Source organism: Parasteatoda tepidariorum, chromosome 9, assembly GCF_982258835.1.
Source record: "Parasteatoda tepidariorum strain Cologne lab strain chromosome 9, Ptep-v5.0, whole genome shotgun sequence".
In the NCBI taxonomy this organism is placed as follows: domain Eukaryota; kingdom Metazoa; phylum Arthropoda; class Arachnida; order Araneae; family Theridiidae; genus Parasteatoda; species Parasteatoda tepidariorum.
Window position 1 is genome coordinate 51,078,259 of NC_141763.1, and position 18,093 is coordinate 51,096,351.

Here is an 18,093-nt window from a genome sequence, read left to right on the forward strand (position 1 = left end):
CATGAAGATAAAAGTAGGACACACATTTCTATAAAAGAGATAATAAATGTGAAGATAAAAATCGAACATATATTTTTATGTAAGAGTTAACAAATGTGGTGATAAAAATGGAACATATATTTTTAGGAAAGACGTAATAAATAAGTGTGAGGATAAAAATAGAATATATTTTTATGAAAGAAACAATAAATGTGAAGATAAAAATGGAACATGCATTTTTATTAAAAAGATGATTCTCATTTATGCTTTATTAAAACTTACAATTATTATACAGTTACTGATACATTTCAAATAAATTATATTATGTAAAAGAATTCAAAAATGCATCATAATTTATTTGTTCTGTGAGTTTTGGGTCAAAATAATCTTGTATGTAAAAGAAATCTTCCTCTGATAATTGAATTTTATATAAACCAAGAATTTTTCGGAATTCTAAGGACTTAATGAAACCTGTATGCCCTTTATCAATCCTGCGAAATGCATATCTTAAATCTCTGTAATTTTTTAAAATTTTATCTTTGTATGTTAGAAGAGCTTTGCTCAATCCTGTTACATCATTATTATTCACCTAAAAAATAAAATGTATATGTTTAGAAAAATGTATTATTAGAAAAATTTATTATAAGGAAAAATATCTAGTGATTTTTTAGGCATTTAGCAATAAGAATTAACTAGGATGTGCAAGGTTTTTGACTCAATAGTAAAATCCCCTGTTTTAACCATTTTCATTTCCCCATTGTCCAAAACTGTCCTAAAATGTTGAAAATCCCTTCTGCCAACTGTCCGAACTTTTTTTGATCATAGCTATATTTTGTAGAAGTTGCATTTAATAAGTATTAAAAGATTGAGATATTAGCTGCAAACTGAAATAAAATATTAACAATTGAATTAAAAGTACAGTACAGAACCCGTTATCTGGAATTCAGAAAACCGAAAAACCAAAAAACCGGAACGAAATTTGATAAATTTCTCCTCCATTTTTTAAATTTTTTTTTTCTCATAGGATTTTAGAATTTTTCTTTCTTTTTCGTAAGATGTTTACCTTACCATCATTTTGGAAATAATCATTAGTGTATTACTTCATCGTTTTTTCCTCTTTTTAAGATTATTTCCAAATTTTTTAATTTTTTTTAGTTGGGTTTAACAATAAAAAAACGGCTTTTTGTAGCGATTAAGAAAACCGGAAAAATCAGTTATCCGGAATAACGATGGTCCCGATCGTTCCGGATAATCGGTTCCCTACTGTAGTTGGTTTCATTCTTTCTGCCTTAAACAGTTCAAAATTGCAGTTTAAATTTATGTTTGCCTTGTTAAATAGTTAATCAGGCAAAGAAATAAAAAGAGTGCTGAATTATTAATTGGTTATCTTGTCTTTGAAAAATGAAATAGGTGCTTTTGTTTTAATCATTAAAGCTTATCACAAATCTAAAGTATTATGTTTTATAAATACATTGTATACTTACACTAACATTTTATAATTTATTAAGTTAAAAATACATTGAATTGTGGAATTTCAATTGATTTTGCATTATTTAAAATTAAACATCATTAAAAAATAAAATTAAATGTATATAGATAGTAAAAAATATTGTTGGATATTTTTTATGTATATAATTAATACATTGAAACTATCAAGTGTTTTAACAAGATATCGAAATACCTGTTGTCTTCTAATGTTTGAGTAGCGAAAGTGTACAACAGTTTATAATAATTAACTATTTATATTATCTACATAAATGTATAAAATCTATATAATTCTATAAAGATGTTAAAATTAATATTAAAATCATGTACACTTGACTCCTTTCATACAAGAATTTATTACCAGGTATCTTGTTTTTTATTTTATTTCAAAATGAAACCTGAAATTTAGAAAACATTTCTGAATAACCTTTCATATATATAATCGTTTTTTAAAAAATAATTTTATTTTAAACTAATACTATTCAATGAAAATATTATTTCATTTACTAACTTTTTATTCTAAACACAAAAATAATCATTATATTTAAGTATCAGAGTAATATTACAAATTTATATCTGTGAATATCTACACACACTTAGCGATAATCAATTATTTAGCTTTTATATTTTAATAGTTGAGAAGAAATCTGTTTAAAAAATGGCTGTATTTATTAAATGAAGGTACACTGTAAAAAGTTCTGTAAATAATTGAGGTAAAAATTTCGGAAAAATATAGTCTCAACAGTACTTTTCAACCTTCACAGAAAATTATCTGTGAAAAGTAGTCTTGATTAATGTCATATTTCACTACCAGTAGTTTAACTATAGATTTTCAGGATTTTTTTTACAGTGTAAGTTTTAGTGTCTGTTTTTATAGCTTTATTAATCATTCGCAATATATATATATCAATCTTTTATTTGCCTTTCTATCAGGCACAATAATATCTTACAATTACAAAATTTAATTTTTGAATTGTCCAATTTTAGTTTTAAATTTGAAAATCCATTTTATTTGCTCCCTTTACCCTTTTATGTAGAATTATGCCAAAAGCAAGCCCTACCCCTTTATGTAGAATACATATCAAAAGTAAGCTTTACTTATATTGAATAATGACAGATTTTTTTCGTTTTGTTGGCCCATTTTAAAAATCCATCCTACTATGTTGGGTATGCTATGTTGGATCAAAATAAAAATCCATCATACTATGTTGGGTATTCTGTGCTAGCCCATTACAAAACTCCATTATATTATGTTGGGTATGTTATGCTGGCTCAATATAAAAGTCCATTATACTACAAGGGGTGATCAAATGAAAAGGTATGAAACGACGTAAAAACTTAACAGTTAAATATGTGCATATTCCGCTATGGAAGAACGTAGCGAGACATCTCGGGATGCGATTGGAGTCTCTGTCTGGGATCGGAGCATGCGCTGGTGCCCACGTGTGCAGGAGAGAGCAGAGGCTCTTATCAAAAGTGTCGTCCAAATGATGAGGCAGTCCGTATGAAGACAGGATGGCGTTCGCGTTGCAAAATTCGACGATTGAAGAGCAGCGAGGTGTTATCCAATTTCCACGAGCACAGAAAAACCATTAACTCCGATGTGTATTGTGAGACACTCTGACGCCTACGCAGGTCCATCAAGAATAAAAAAAACCGGGGCTGCTCACGGAGGGTGTGGTTCTGCTCCATGATAACGCGACTCCACACGTCTCCAGAGTGACACACATGGAACTGGCCAAGTTCAAGTGGGAGACGTTGGACTATCCGCCCTACAGTCCGGACATGTCGCCCTGCGATTTCCATGTGTTTGGTCCACTGAAGAAACACCTGAAAGGGAAGCTCTTCAACTCGGACGACATACTCAAGGACGCTGTGAAGGACTGGATCTCGTCACGGCTACAGGAATTCTGGGAGCAAAGAATCCTGCGGCTTGTTCATCAGTGGGATCGTTGTGCTCAGGCCTATGGTGTATATTTTGAATAAAGTCTACATTTGTACCCACAGTGTCGTTTCGTACCTTTTCATTTGATCACCCCTTGTATGTTGGGTATGCTATGTTGGTCCAACATAGAAATCCATCATACTATGTTGAGAATGCTATGTTGTCCCAACATGAAAATCCATCGAACCATGTTGGGTATTCTATGTTGGCCCAACTTGAAAACGTGCCAATTCCTAAATTGGGATGTTGGGCAAAATTGCTGGTCCCATCAAGTTGTATGTTGGTCTTAGATGAGAATTCAAGATGGTAACCATGTTGGGCCATCGATGGAAAAACATCAAGATTTTTTCCCTTGGGTAAGTACACAAAAATCCGATTATAAGGTCAAAATTTTTTATGAATAAAGTCTTGATAAATAAGAAATCTATTCAACTTACTTTTACTGAAGCTGCTGTTCTCTTAATCTGGTGATTTGTATTCAATGAGTTGTCCAGATTTAGTACAATATTTTTTAAGAATAACCAATAATTAACAGGAAAACCAACTTTTATATTGAATTGAACGTTCAAAAGTTGCTCAACGGCAGAAGTCACATAAATTCCAGTTTTTTCTAAAACACCTTTAATAAAAATATATATGTATTTATGTATAAAACATTAATAAACATAATAGCACTAAAATGCTTTTTATTTAAAAAAGTCCTTACTTAAAAAATCTTTCCACGGAAGAGTATTCTGATTCGCTGTATCCAAAACTTTACAACGTCTTAAAATATCTCGCCATCTTGTTTTAATACTGTTTATGAAAGAATTTGCCTCATTTGCTAAAAATCCATTATTCATGATTTCATTCTTCATGGCATTTTCATCCTTTTTTTCCTAAACATTAAGAAAAAATTAACATATTGAATGGGGCTAGTAAAATATAAGGTTAATAAAAATTGCAATTTTTTTTCACATATATTTTAAGGTGTATCTCATTTTGTTTTATTGCTTAGGTGGATAGTCGATTGCAACATCAACCTTGCTTAGTAGTTGCATGATAGCATTTTTTGTAGAATACATTGTAGGCGCTGATGATCTGCGGGTCTTGTTTTCTTTTGTAAGGAAGAAAATAACTTGGCTGATCGTTATATTCACAAGTTTGCGTTATAGCAGATATAAATAAAAATATTTTCCAATTTCCCCTTTTTCGGTATAATATTGCTTACTTAAACAACAAAAACGCAACTTCCTAATATATATAGAATATTTTGGATTCCTAATATATACATATATATATATGGGTGATTCTCAAGAAATATGACAATTCACTGTTCTTTGCTCCAAGATCTAATACTATAATACTAAAAGAACTTTTTTTCAAAAAAATCAATAAATTGCATTGCTGTTAGCATTTTAAAATGACTTTTCACTAGCATTGACTGCTTTGTCTAGTTAAAAAATTTAATTGAACTTCAAAATGTCATTTTCCTGGCATGTCCCAAACAATGTTTCCAATAATAACTAGCTTCAAAACTTCCCATAAATTTTTCAATATCTAATTTTTTTATCTCAACCGGTGTAAGCATTTCTAGAATATACGCAGAGGGTATTATTTAAAAAAACTTCGTTTGAATTAATTTTTTCTGTCAATTATTTGTTTGTCCCAAGAAAATCTGTCATTTTCCTGGCTACTTTTATTTAGTGGTATATAACCAAAATAGATAGAGCCAGCAATCAATATCTTATGTTCATTGATTAGATACCCTCCTATATGAACATGTCTTGTTGCATGAATAAAGAACCAATTTTCTGGTTCAAAATCTATTTCAAAAAATTTTTCAAGATGAGTAGGTTTTTGTGTTGTTATGTTCCTGGCTTCTTGAAATCATTAATAACATAAACTACATAGATTTATCTGAGTTATTTTAAGAAATCCTGTTGTTTTCTGCAGAATGTGAACGTCTTAGGCCAAAATATTAAGTTAAAGTAAAGTTATATGCTATAAAACGGCGAATTTGTCATTATCCTGGCTGTCATTTTCCTGGCTTATGAATTCCAGGACATTGAAGTGTTACCATAAATTTTTTTAACTGCTAATACTGTAAGGAGGAAAAGCAAATGTTAACCTAATACCAAGTTTATGTATGATTGTAATATGGTTGGATGTAATCAAAGTTATTTATTTATTTAATGATTGATTATTATACATAATTTTATTCTGTACATATCAGCAACAAAAAAAAAATTTTTTTTTTTAATTCTTTCTACAGTGGATATAAAGAATTAATTTAAGCAATGTATGGTCCATCTAACATAAAGGCTTAAGTTGAGTTACTATATTAACTTAAAATGACTGTTTTTTAAACTTCTCAGCTAATATGTCATTTTCCTGGCATTCAAGATTTGGTGAATTTCTATTTTATTTTTTCTCTCGAGCAAATGTCAATAAACTACACTGCTGCCTGTAAGATATTAATAAATGTAACTAAAGAAGTATACAAAAAAAATTTTAGATTATTTTGAAGACTTTAAATTTGAAGGTTGGTCTGAAATGTCATGTTTAAAAAGAATCACCAATTTATATATATCTTAATAGTGGAAGCCTAATAATTTCTAACTCGTTGTAAACATAAAATTTCTCTATCTTTGATATTAGCATATTGACTGTAGACCTGAAAATTTAAAATTTTCAATTAGTAGCCCGTAGATTTGAATAAGTTGGTAGCCATTTTTTTCATCAAACCTAGTAAGTCGGTGACTGATATCGATTGTTCCTTTGCATTTAATACCCACTTATTGCAAACTTTTTTTCTCTGCTTGGATATATTTAAAAAAAAAATTCTTTATAGAAATTATCTAGGGGTATAAAAAATTAATTCAACTATAAAAATAATATAAATAAGTGGCAAAATTAAGTTAAACATACTGACTTTAAAGAACTTTTTATTTAAAAATGTTTGGGAACGCAAAACTTTCCCTCACAAACTGATGGATCAAAATTTTGAAATGGAGACATTGGACATTTTAATGAAAATTCTGTTTTCCTGAGTTTTTCTAAATTGATATACTTTTGACAATTGATGTTAAACAGTTTTCAATAAATAAATAACGATGGGGAAAAGTTATAGGTTGTTTATCAAATTTGAGTCTCCACTTCCTTTTAGTTGACTGGCAATGAGGCGAGTGGTAATTTACAAATCCAATTGACGATGACTTGGAAGTTATCCGTTATAGCGAACTTCTCGTAATATGCTCTAATTGTTACATCTAGCTTTTACAGTAGTTCTTTTCTGACGACCACTGATTTTGACGAGGCCGGGATAGCCTGGTCGGTAGGGAGCTGGGTTGTCTATTCTTGATCATAGATGGCGCCACTGAAAAACAAGAACAATTGCACCCCCTCTGCCTAAACAGGCATACGTCAACACTGATTCTGACGACCTCTATTGCATAATGAAGCAAAATGAAGAAAATTCACCGTTTCTAAAACATCAAAAGCGTTTGAGATTTCTTTTTTAAATATTTGAATAAATGCTCCCTCACTGTATGATCTGGGCGAAAAATTTGCAAAAATAGATAATTATTCGGAAATTTTAAATTTTATATACATGAAGGTGAAAAAAAGTAGCCAATTTGGCGATTTCCTGAAAAGTAAAATTATTTTTTTCTTTAAATATATGAAATATTGGTCAATTTCCGAACCCAGACAATTTTTCATTGTTAGATATATATAGTATGAAATCAAAGCTTTACTTTAAGTGCAAAGAATTTAAACTATGTTTTTTATCTATGCGAAAAAGCCTTTGAGAAATAGACTTAAGGTTTCCTTAAAACCATTTGGAGCGGGGGGGGGGGTGTCAAAAAATTTAGCGCAGTCAACTTTTAATAGAAAAATATCTTAAGGGTAAATGAGGTAAGGGCACGATGATGTCTTACTGGGACAAATTATTCAATATAGAATTTGTCCTATCTACAAGATAACTGAAAATATTAATTGTTATCAATTCATTTTATAAGTTGTTATAATTTTAGAAATAAAAGTCAATCATTTAATTTTTTCTCTCTAAAAGACTGGGTAATTTTTATTTTAATGGACGCCGGAGATTGATCGCTACTGATTTGACACACCGTTTTATCTCAACTGTAGAAGTTACGCAAACGATGCAGAACAAATAAATCACTTGACAAAATCCTTTATTTTGGCACGTTTTGAATCTTAAGTCAAAATATAGCAAGCTGGACAAAAAGTTTTTATTACTCTAATGGCTATTAAACTGGCATAATAGTCTTTAATTCTGATGTCACTACCGTGCCTGTCTTTATGAGACAGATGGAAAAACGCAGATTAACCTATCAATTATTTTTTTTTACTTATTTTCTTAGATTTTTTTTTATGTCTCATTCATCTTATCTGTTGGTTTATGGGCTGAAAAACGCATTAAAACTACCGTCCAAAGATTAGAATTGAGTAAATACTGTAAAAATGATCTTTTCAAGCCAAGATTTTTTTTTATTTTTTATAATTTAAAAGCAAAGTATTTTAGAATCAGACAGTCTTAACATGAATCTTGATTGTTTTTTTTTTTATTTTTTTGCTGACATATAACATAAATAGATATAACATAAAATAGCAAGGCTTGAATATATATATATATATATATATATATATATATATATATATATATATATATATATATATATATATATATATATATATATATATATATATATATATATATATATATATATATATTTGGAAAGAATAGTGCGTGCACTGGGAAAAAAAGGACATTTAAATTGAAATATTTACAGGACGTGTTCATTTTGTTCTCAAGACTGCACCACGACCTTTGTAATTAATTTGAAAACATTGATTTTTTTTTTCAGTCATCAGTCCCACCTGTTGACAAACTTTGTAGCTTAATTTGAAATTCGGAGAGAAAATATTAGCTTCTTAAACAGTATATTTCTGTAGCTTTCTTTTTCTTTTTTTCTGATAACTAGTCTTTAAACCTTTCTGTTATTTTTGGATCCCCTTTAGCTTCTTTTCTTTTTGCCTTCATTTTCATAAAGTTACGCGAAAAAATAAATAAAATAAAAATAAAATAATAATAATGAAAACTACTTACGTGTATAACAAAGCATGTTTTTGCAGACATAGAGCCATTGATACTTCGACTTCGTGAACCAGGATTTTCTTTTCTGAAATCTAATTTTCGGAATTGTTTATACTCTTGATTGGTAAGCACTCCATATTTCAAGCCTTCTAGCCTAAGGTTTCCTTCATCAGAGTTCTCATCTGATCCTGCGATCGCAACTGACTTGGTTATGATTGTAGAATGGCTTGATGCAGCCGATCTTGGTCTGAAACAGGACTTTGCAGAAGAAGATTTGGAAGAGGCTATCGAACTAGCGGTTTTTGGTCTTTCTCTCCAATTATATCTTGGTGTCGATTGGAGAGATCTCTTTGAGGACGCCAAAGAACATTGACTTGCTCGAGATGCAGGCCTCGAACATCTGTATCCATTATCGCACTTGTAGTTATTGCACCATTCGTTTAAAAATTCTTCGTAGTTTAAAAAACCAATCTCGTTTTTAGGAAGCTTTTCCCAAAGATTATTGAACTAGAAATAAATAAAAAAAAAGAAATATTAAGAATGAGACAAAAAAGACTCAGCAGTTTAAAATTTCTTTGTGTATCTGTTCTAATTAGTAAAGATGGTATAATTTTGAATAAGGATAGTTAAATTTTAAGTGAAAATTTAAGAAGCATAAAAACAAACAACAATAATGAAACATTTTATATTAATGTCGTGAATCTTACATACAGCTTCCCAAGATTTGATTGAGATTTGAGATGGGGTGTACGTGTACATTTCTACACTGACTTCCATGTTAGAGCACCTGGTTTTAAGCCAAGAAACTGTTGGTCCGATACCCACCGAAACTATCTTTTGCACTTTTAATCACTTAATCACCTAATATTTTTATAACTAGTTTTTTTAATATATAGATAACTAAGACGATTATGTATACAGAGATGATGATTATTTTAAAACATTTTATTTATCTATATATTAGATTTCATTTTGAAATGCATGTAAATAAATAAAGAACACAGTTTACATTGTTTGGATCAAATTATAATTTTAAAGTTATTATTATGACTTCTAAAGTTATTATATAACTCGATTTTTTATGTATTTTGATCGTTGCTCAAAAGAAATATATAGATCTTTCAAAAAACAATTTAAAGTGCTTAAAAGTAAAATAACAAATAAAACTATTCCCTTTTTCAGTTATTTGTTAAATTTCATGCGATTTAGGTAAATTAAAGGGAGATGAAATGCAATCGTTGCAAATGCTAGATGTATAGAGTATAACAATCAAATTTAATAACAGTTTTTTTTCTTCTAACAAATATTTCATTATACATCTTTATTCTACTTCGTTCGTGATCATAAAAAGAAATGAGTATCTAAATCATCAAGAGCTATTTTTAGTTCCAAATGAGGAATAAATTATAATACTTTACGTAATTTATTATTTTGGAAAAATGGCGGAAGCATCTTTATCACGAGAAAAAAAAAGTTTAACTTGACATTTATCCATGTAAATTAATGAGAAATATAATGTTAGTTGGCGATATGAATAACTAATAACGTAGCGACGCTAAACTGATGCGAGGATTTAATTTTTAACCTCCATTTTTCAACTTAGATAAACAGTCAAATTTGTTAACGTTTTTAAATTAAAAAACACGATTCCGTTATTAAAAATGGTAACTTTAGAATTGAAGATGAAATATTCACAATATTCGTCAGTCAGACAATATAAAAACGTACTTTGATGACATGTACTTTGACACTGGGAAACACAATTTATGTTGCATTTGATTGTAATATTTCATATTGTCTTATTCGAGTGTGGATTTCTAATTGGCCTCTCTCTCCAAGCTTTAGTTTTTCTTTTTAAAGTGACAATTTTAGTCTATGCTTGGTCAAAATGTACAATTTTAAAGACCTTATATGTAAGAAAGTGGATCTCTTAAAAGTGGTGACAAACATATAAGGAAGTTAGGGCACATCATCAGGATTAAAACCGTTTAGAAATGTCAGGAAATTTTGCACTCGGCTAAGTACACTTCCCTACTATGACATGTCAGAAAAATCAGTTCATAATAAGTAAGCGCTTCCAGCGGCGTATGACATTTCCAGGTATGAGTTCGTAGACAATTTTAATCTTGATGAGAATTGCCATAACTTTCTTAGACGTTTGTTGCAACATTTAAGTGACCTTTTAATGTATATAACGTTTTTAAAATTGCACATTCCGGCTAAAAATAGACTAAAAATGTCCTTTTACGAAGAAAAACTGGATCTTGCCGAGTGAAACCGATTACAGATTTGAAATAAGCGAAACTATTAGAAATCTTATCCAACCAAAAAAAAATAAATTGCTCCTTAATTTTTATGATTGCCATTTCACTAAATGCCGTAGCTATTATTTTCGCTAAGAATAGTTGAAATCCAGTATATTTTAAACAACTGTTCTTCAATGAAAAATAGAAATTTGAACAACTGAAGCAAAAAGGTTCGTAAAAAATTTACGAATTGCACAGAGAGGTTTTTTGAAAACTATTGAAAGAGAGAGCAGGGAGCTTACTTGAGTTAGTGAAAATATTAAAACAGAAAGTTTCCTTAATTAAGTGAAACTACTAAAACAGAAAAGTTCTTCAATATAATGAATAAATTGAAATTACTAGAACAGAGAAAATCCTTAATAAAATATATGAGTTGAAACTACTTAAAAAGATAATTTCATTAATAAAATAGATGAATTGGAACTATTTAAACAGAGAGGTTCTGTATCGAAATAACTGAGAGAGGTTATTCAATAAATTGCACGAATTGAAACTACTAAAACAGTGAACTTCCTTGATAAAAATGAATGAATTAAAATTACTGGAACAGAGTGGATTCCCAATAAGATGTATGAATTAAAACTACTGAAACAGAGGGGAGCGACAATAAAATGTTTGAATTGAAACTATTAAAACTATTAAAACAGAGAAGTCATTCAATAAATTGCATGAATTGAAGTTACTGAAACCGAGAGGTTTATCAATATAATGAATTGAAAAAGTTAATTTACCTGTTCGGGACTCATTCTGAAAACATACTTATGAAGAAGTTTTTGAACCACTTCTTGTCTAGCTATACCGATATTGCAAAAATCTTGTTCCTTAAATTCTTGAAGAAATTTGTCCTTGTGGCATTTTACTGCTTCTTTAATGTGTCTTATTACATCATCAGCATCCAACTTTTTCACTTTATCTGGGAAAGCTGTTAATTTTTTCACGCAGAGTGCCCACTTTTCTTCATCCTTTATTTGAAATACATAAATAAATTTGCAATAAAGCTTTAATTAAAAGAAAACAGCTATATAAGAGTCAGGGCAGTCTTAATAGCATGCAGGGCCCCCGAGCACAGAAATTTTTTGGGCCCTTATAACATTGTATACTGTTTAAAATCGAACTAAAAAAACTTCACATGCATAAAATAAAACATTTATAACACATGCAATAATTTAAACAATTGAAATACATTTTGATTTCCCCAAAAGATTGAATCCACATAAAAACTTCATTGGAACGCAGAAAAATAGATTTCGGTTGACTTTTTAAGTCTTCCCGGTGATAAGCTACTCAAATTATTGTTGTTTGCATGATAATCGATCCCTATGTGTAGAAAGAATAACAAAATCCACACTTTATACAATGGAATATATTTATTTAAAAAAAAAAATAAGGCAATTTTGTTTATTTTTAGTTTTTCTAAATATAATTTATCAAAAGGAATCCCGGGCTGGACTCCTTGAGTGCCTGGACCCTCGGGCACTGCCCGGGTGTGCCCATGCGTAAAGACGGTACTGATAAGAGTTCTCTTACTCTTAAAAGTACGTTTTTCGAGAAATTCTTTCAGTTTACTTACAAGTAGCAAATAAATTAGTTTTTGATACTTTAAGAATTTCCATGTATTTAATAAAAAAAAAAATGCTTTAAAGATGTATAACTACCCAAGTCAAAATTCTTGTTTATTCGAATCAAAAAATTTTGTTGGTTTATGTTGGTTTCAGTGCGATTCATGGTGGTCCAATATACTTTGATGGTTACCATCTTCCAACATTTTCCATTATGTGTTCGTGGTTTTTGATATGACCACACGCTTCCGTCTATCCATGGTGGAAAATGATACTCTAATAATATGATGGTTAACCGTCAAGAGAAGTGTGACTCTCGTGAACTAACAATTCCTGATGGTTCCATCTATACATTTTCACGATGGTTTAATGGGAATTATTGTTAGTTCTCAGTAATATATCATCAAAACAATTTATTATTATTTTTTATGTTAGACCTTCATAAATCAGTCCGAATTCCTAGATTGGAATGATGGTTGTTCATGATCGTATAAACATTTGATTTCTAAGATACTATGATGGAAATTCGTGATGGTCCATAATGGTACAGCAATGCATTTTCATGATAGTTTAATAATAATTCTTGCTTTTTCAGCAGGAATATAACTTAAAAACATTTTTTTGGTCCATCATAAATCAATCCTAATTCATACACTAGGGCAGGGGTGGCGAACCTTTATACACCAACGTGCCATTTTTTCCAAAAAATTGCTTAATGAGGTCATAGACGTGCCGTCAAATAATTTTGACTTCGTGATTATTGGGAAAATAATAATACTAAATACTATCAACTCAAAAACTCTTTATTTACATTGAAAAATTTTTTTTTTGCAATGTCTCAGTTATACACGTAATTCAACCTAAAGTAATATCAGTGTGACTTCTGTTGTTGCAGATTAAATGACCAATAACTTATATTAGGTTGTAAGATGCTAGTTTAAGCAGGACTGTTGATTTTTTTTGCTAGTTATTTACTGTTAGCTTGTTTTTTACGGTTATTAATTGTTTTTTTAGTATTAATTTTTAATTTTTTTTATTAATAATTGTTTATTATTTTGTTTGTTTTTTGTGAATTATAATTTAATTGTTACATATGCTTCATAGTGTAATAACGTTTGTGTAATAACAATTCATAGTGTAACAACAATTGTGATCGGTGGAGTGCCCAAAATATTGTGTCGCGTGCCGTAAATGGCACGCGTGCCATCGGTTCGCCATCCCTGCACTAGGGTGATGCTGGCTCACGATCATTCCAACATTTGATTTCTAGGAAACTATGATGTAAATTTCTGATGGTACAACATGAACAAACCATGAAAACAAGTTCCTATTTTTATACTGAACCATCATAAATCAGTTCGAATTCCTACATTGGGATGATGGTTACTTATGTTGTTTACCATGAAAAAATATAATGGTTCATGATGGAATTATTGATGGTTACCATCAAAATTATGTTGGTTTATCAATGGAAAACCATCAAAAATTTTGACTTGGGTAAGAAAGAAATTGTTCGAGATTTTTTCATTTTTTTTCAAGTATTCTTTGTTAATGTAAGAAATTTTTTGTGAGTCATTTTATTAAGAAAATTCCACATTGTTTGTGTTCTTAAGGTCTATTACTAAAACTGTATAATATAATGATTATAACTATTTAAATTACTTAAAATTTTGAAACAGAAACAACCATATATCCTTTTATTAATCTTTGGTGTCATTTAATATGCTGAAGAATTGAAAATAGATTTTGTTTTCGGAGAATAATTATTATTTTTTCAAGTTTCAGTATCTTATAGAGACTAAACATTCATGAAATAAAGGAAAATCATGCTATATAAAATCTGGAGGGAAAAAATTTGCAAAATTTATTCTAGTTACACTTGCATCAATGTTATATGCTCTGTATCTTTGCTTTTTGTTATAGTTTCAGCGTATATTCTTAAAAGAAATTATTTTTCGATTAAATATTGGTTGAATTATGTTCAGTAGTTCTAACAGCTGTTTTTTTAAAACCACGTACCATCTGTCAAGGTCTGAGAATTGCGCTAAAAATATTTCAAATGTTAAGCAATTGGTTCTTCTTCCAAATTGCTTTCATAAAGTATAAAATGCTTAAAACATTGTGAGCTATATGATTATTTTAAGGATTGAAAATTATTAAGAAAGTAAAAGCCAATTGGTAAAATAAAAAACAATTGTTCAGGAAGAAAAAAAAAAGATTCAGAAAAATATTTTTACCTGCTCAATTCCTGTTAAAACTGTATGGTTTACTACATTTATTAATTTTTGATAAATTTTATTACACTAATTTCATTAATTTTGATACAGTTTTTGAGTTGATTCCTACTTATTCAAAAATGTTAGTACTGAACGATTGTATCATTCATATGTGTTGAAATTTTATTATGGTGCACTTTTTTCGGTACTTTAGTACTCTTCATTTACGTCGTACTAGAGCTGCAAAATGGATTATTAGTGAAGGACTGGGAATCATTCCTGAGGATGATCCGGAGACAACATATATACGTCACACCCCGTTTTACAGGGAGGACACATTCGCACATCATCCACAGATCGTAATTTTGACCTGAACCAGAGGACGATCTATTTCTGAACCAGTGTCCCCAGAGGTCAGCGGTGATCGAACTCTAGGTTTATCGGATACGGACCCTACGCCCTACTAGCCAGGTTACCTCAGCCTATTATGGTTCAAACTTGAACTAGATTATCGATAAAAAATTTGATGAACTGAACGTGATTATACAGTACTATAGTGCAACTGAAATATGATTTAATTTGATGTTTGATTGAGGTTGCAGAAAAGTTGCACCATATTATTGTTCAAGGTACTGACATTGTGGTTCAATTTTTAATTGATTTTCTTAAGAGTGCATATAGATGCTTGATTTATACAATGAGTGAGAAAATATAATTTTACAAAAAGTAGTTCACCTAAGGCGAAAAAGTGATTGAAAAGTGTTCGAACATTTTAAATTTTCGTAAATTTTTTTTTAACAAAATTCTATTTCGATTTCTTTAAGTACAGAACCAAAAATCCGGGAGTTTATTTAAGTATTTTTTTAATATAGATATTTTTCTACCATAATGAAACCATAATCTATCACCAAGAAATTTCTACCATAAGAAACAGTATATTGATTTGAAGTTTAAATAAAGAATTTTTTTACCGGAGAAGCAATTTTTGTAACACACTTACCTCAAAACTACCTTTCTTGTAGTTCTTTATGAAATGAGAGTAATTTATCTTGTTAATAACTACAGGAGTATTACCAAGAATTTCTCTGAACTGAGAATCGGTTAACAGAAAGCAGAAACTTTGTAGAATTTTACGAAAATCATCAATATGCATGAAACCAGTTTCTTCAGAATCAAATGCATTTATAGCCTAAATTATAATAAAATAGATACCTTAAAAACTATTAAATAGCAATTTTTCGTGTTATTGATAAATTATTATTAAATTTATCATAATTATGTACATGCTGTTATAATAATTGAGGCATATATTATAATATTGATAACTACTTATTAGTAGTGATAATACAATAATAATAACATACTATGAAAAATAATAATACAATAACGAAAATGCATTGTAAGGCTATGCATATACATTAAAATTTTTTATATACAGGGTTGTTCATAATTCCCTCCACCTGTAAACGCCATTTTTCTTTACTGCAACTGTCTTCAGTTTTACATGCTACTGCCATCTACCGATAACTGCTTAAATTAAAACTTGAATACTTTCGGAATAATTTCATATGTTCTTTTTTGCCATATTCGTCTCCGTTTTTTTACTATAACGCTTAGAAACCCCGGGGGGAATTATGAATAACCCTGTATATAGCTAAATTCTATTTCTGCGTATATAATTATGGGACTTATAGGCATTAAATTAAAATGGGCATTTTATTAAAATGGAAAGAGATACTTTTTAATTAAAGCATTTTTTAAACTTGTACAGTTATAATATATTTGCTGTTCCCCATCTATTTTGCTTACTTTGGCGCAATTTCACCATATTTACGAATTTCGTATTTGCTGACTTTAAAAACTCAATTAAAATAGTTTTCAGAAGTTCTAATAACTTTTGTGAAAAATTTTTTACGTTTTTTACACTTACTCTAATTTCTTGTAATTTTTTTAAGTTTAAAAATATTTCAAAAATGTAAAACTTGGTACCGTTCACAATATGTTATTTCAGTAATAGTCAGTTTTTTTCATTTTTTTTCCAATATAAACTTATAGAAGTTTTTAAAAAGTAGAATGAGCGTAATAAGACGCCAAGACCTATTTCCACAAAAATTGCTCGTACTGCTCGATTTTTTTTAGTATCGAGTTCTTGATTTTAAAGTTTGCAAATATGACAGTCATAAATGGTGAGATTGCCTTAAGATAAAGGACGATAATTAAGATGGTTCTACCATAATTAAGATGGTTCTTAGTGCGCTTATTGAAACTATTATATTATCGAATTAGTGTAAGTAGTTTTTTGCTCAAGAAAGTGGCTCTAAATATCGATGGATAACTTTGCAAATGTGCTAACTATATAGGCTATTTACACATTTGGGAAGGTAGTAAGGGTTGAGAAGGTTAATGCAGACATGGGGATTAAAGTGGGCATCTTGAATAACTTTTTTATTTATTGATCAAATTTTCTCTGTAAAATGATATAGATTGGCAACTCTAAAATATACAAAAATAACCTTTTTTTAGAAAAAAAAAACCTGAACAACTTTGTAATTCCAGATACAAACCAGAATGCAGGTAAAGTCTAAATTAGAATTAGAAAAATACTTAAATATTTAAAAAAAAATTTAATGTGGTTTTTTGACAAATTTGTCAAAGAATATCCGCAGTAGCTTCCCTTTCTTTCAACCTATAATATTTTCTTACACATTTTCATAGAATTTCATTAAATAAATTAACATTTTCAGACTAATTTAGTTTTCTCACAGCTTTTATACTTGAGAAGCAATATAATGTGCCTTTAACAGGGAAATAGAAGTTTCTTTTCTTCATTATTAATTGGAAATATATTCCATAGTAATACCTTTTCTATATTTGTTAAGTTTTTATTAAAGTTCTTTTTAAACTCCATTTTCAGCTTTTCCCCAGCCAGTGTTGGTGATATTCTTTCATTTTGAAGTTCTTCATTAGCTGGACTGTGATTCGAGTTATTGTTCTTTTCCTAGACATAATAGAAACAGCAGATATTTAACTATCACATTTTTATAAAATAATTGATTTCTATCAAATAAAAATAGTTTTGTTTATTAATGACAAAAAAAAAAACTATTATTTACAGATGGAAAAAATCAGCAGGTTTAAAAATTAAGGGAAGAAAGTAGACATGTTTCGAGGGATTAAAATAAGATGCTCACTATCAACATTCATCAACGAGAAATTCCTGGTTTCTTAGGTTGTTGTTAATTTACGTCGCACTAGAGCTGCACAATGGGCTATTGGCGACGGTCTGGGAAACATCTCGGAGGATGATCCGAAGACATGCCATCACAATTTTGATCCTCTGCGGAGGGGATGGCACCCCCGCTTCGGTAGCCCGACGACCTGCGCGCGAAGTCGAGCACTTTACGGTAGAACAGTTTAACGAGGACCAATGCCGCATACCCTCGGTCCCTACGCAGACTGATCCAAGTGGTCACCCACCCGCACACTGACCGTAGCCAGTGAT

At 29.7% G+C, this 18,093-nt stretch overlaps 1 protein-coding gene across 1 annotated transcript in view; it reads right to left on the reverse strand.

Moving 5' to 3' along the window:
• Positions 1–215: 215 nt before the first annotated feature.
• The window catches only part of LOC107456190 (EF-hand calcium-binding domain-containing protein 6), a 39,921-nt gene continuing 22,043 nt past the window's right edge, over positions 216–18,093 (reverse strand). The window contains exons 14-20 of the mRNA XM_087151788.1: positions 17,452–17,589; positions 15,592–15,780; positions 11,548–11,778; positions 8,523–9,017; positions 4,116–4,287; positions 3,847–4,028; positions 216–568 (exon numbers count right to left, since the gene is read on the reverse strand). Coding sequence (XP_087007914.1) covers positions 302–568; positions 3,847–4,028; positions 4,116–4,287; positions 8,523–9,017; positions 11,548–11,778; positions 15,592–15,780; positions 17,452–17,589 — 1,674 coding nt within the window. The 3' untranslated portion in view covers positions 216–301. The remainder of the gene's footprint in view (positions 569–3,846; positions 4,029–4,115; positions 4,288–8,522; positions 9,018–11,547; positions 11,779–15,591; positions 15,781–17,451; positions 17,590–18,093) is intronic.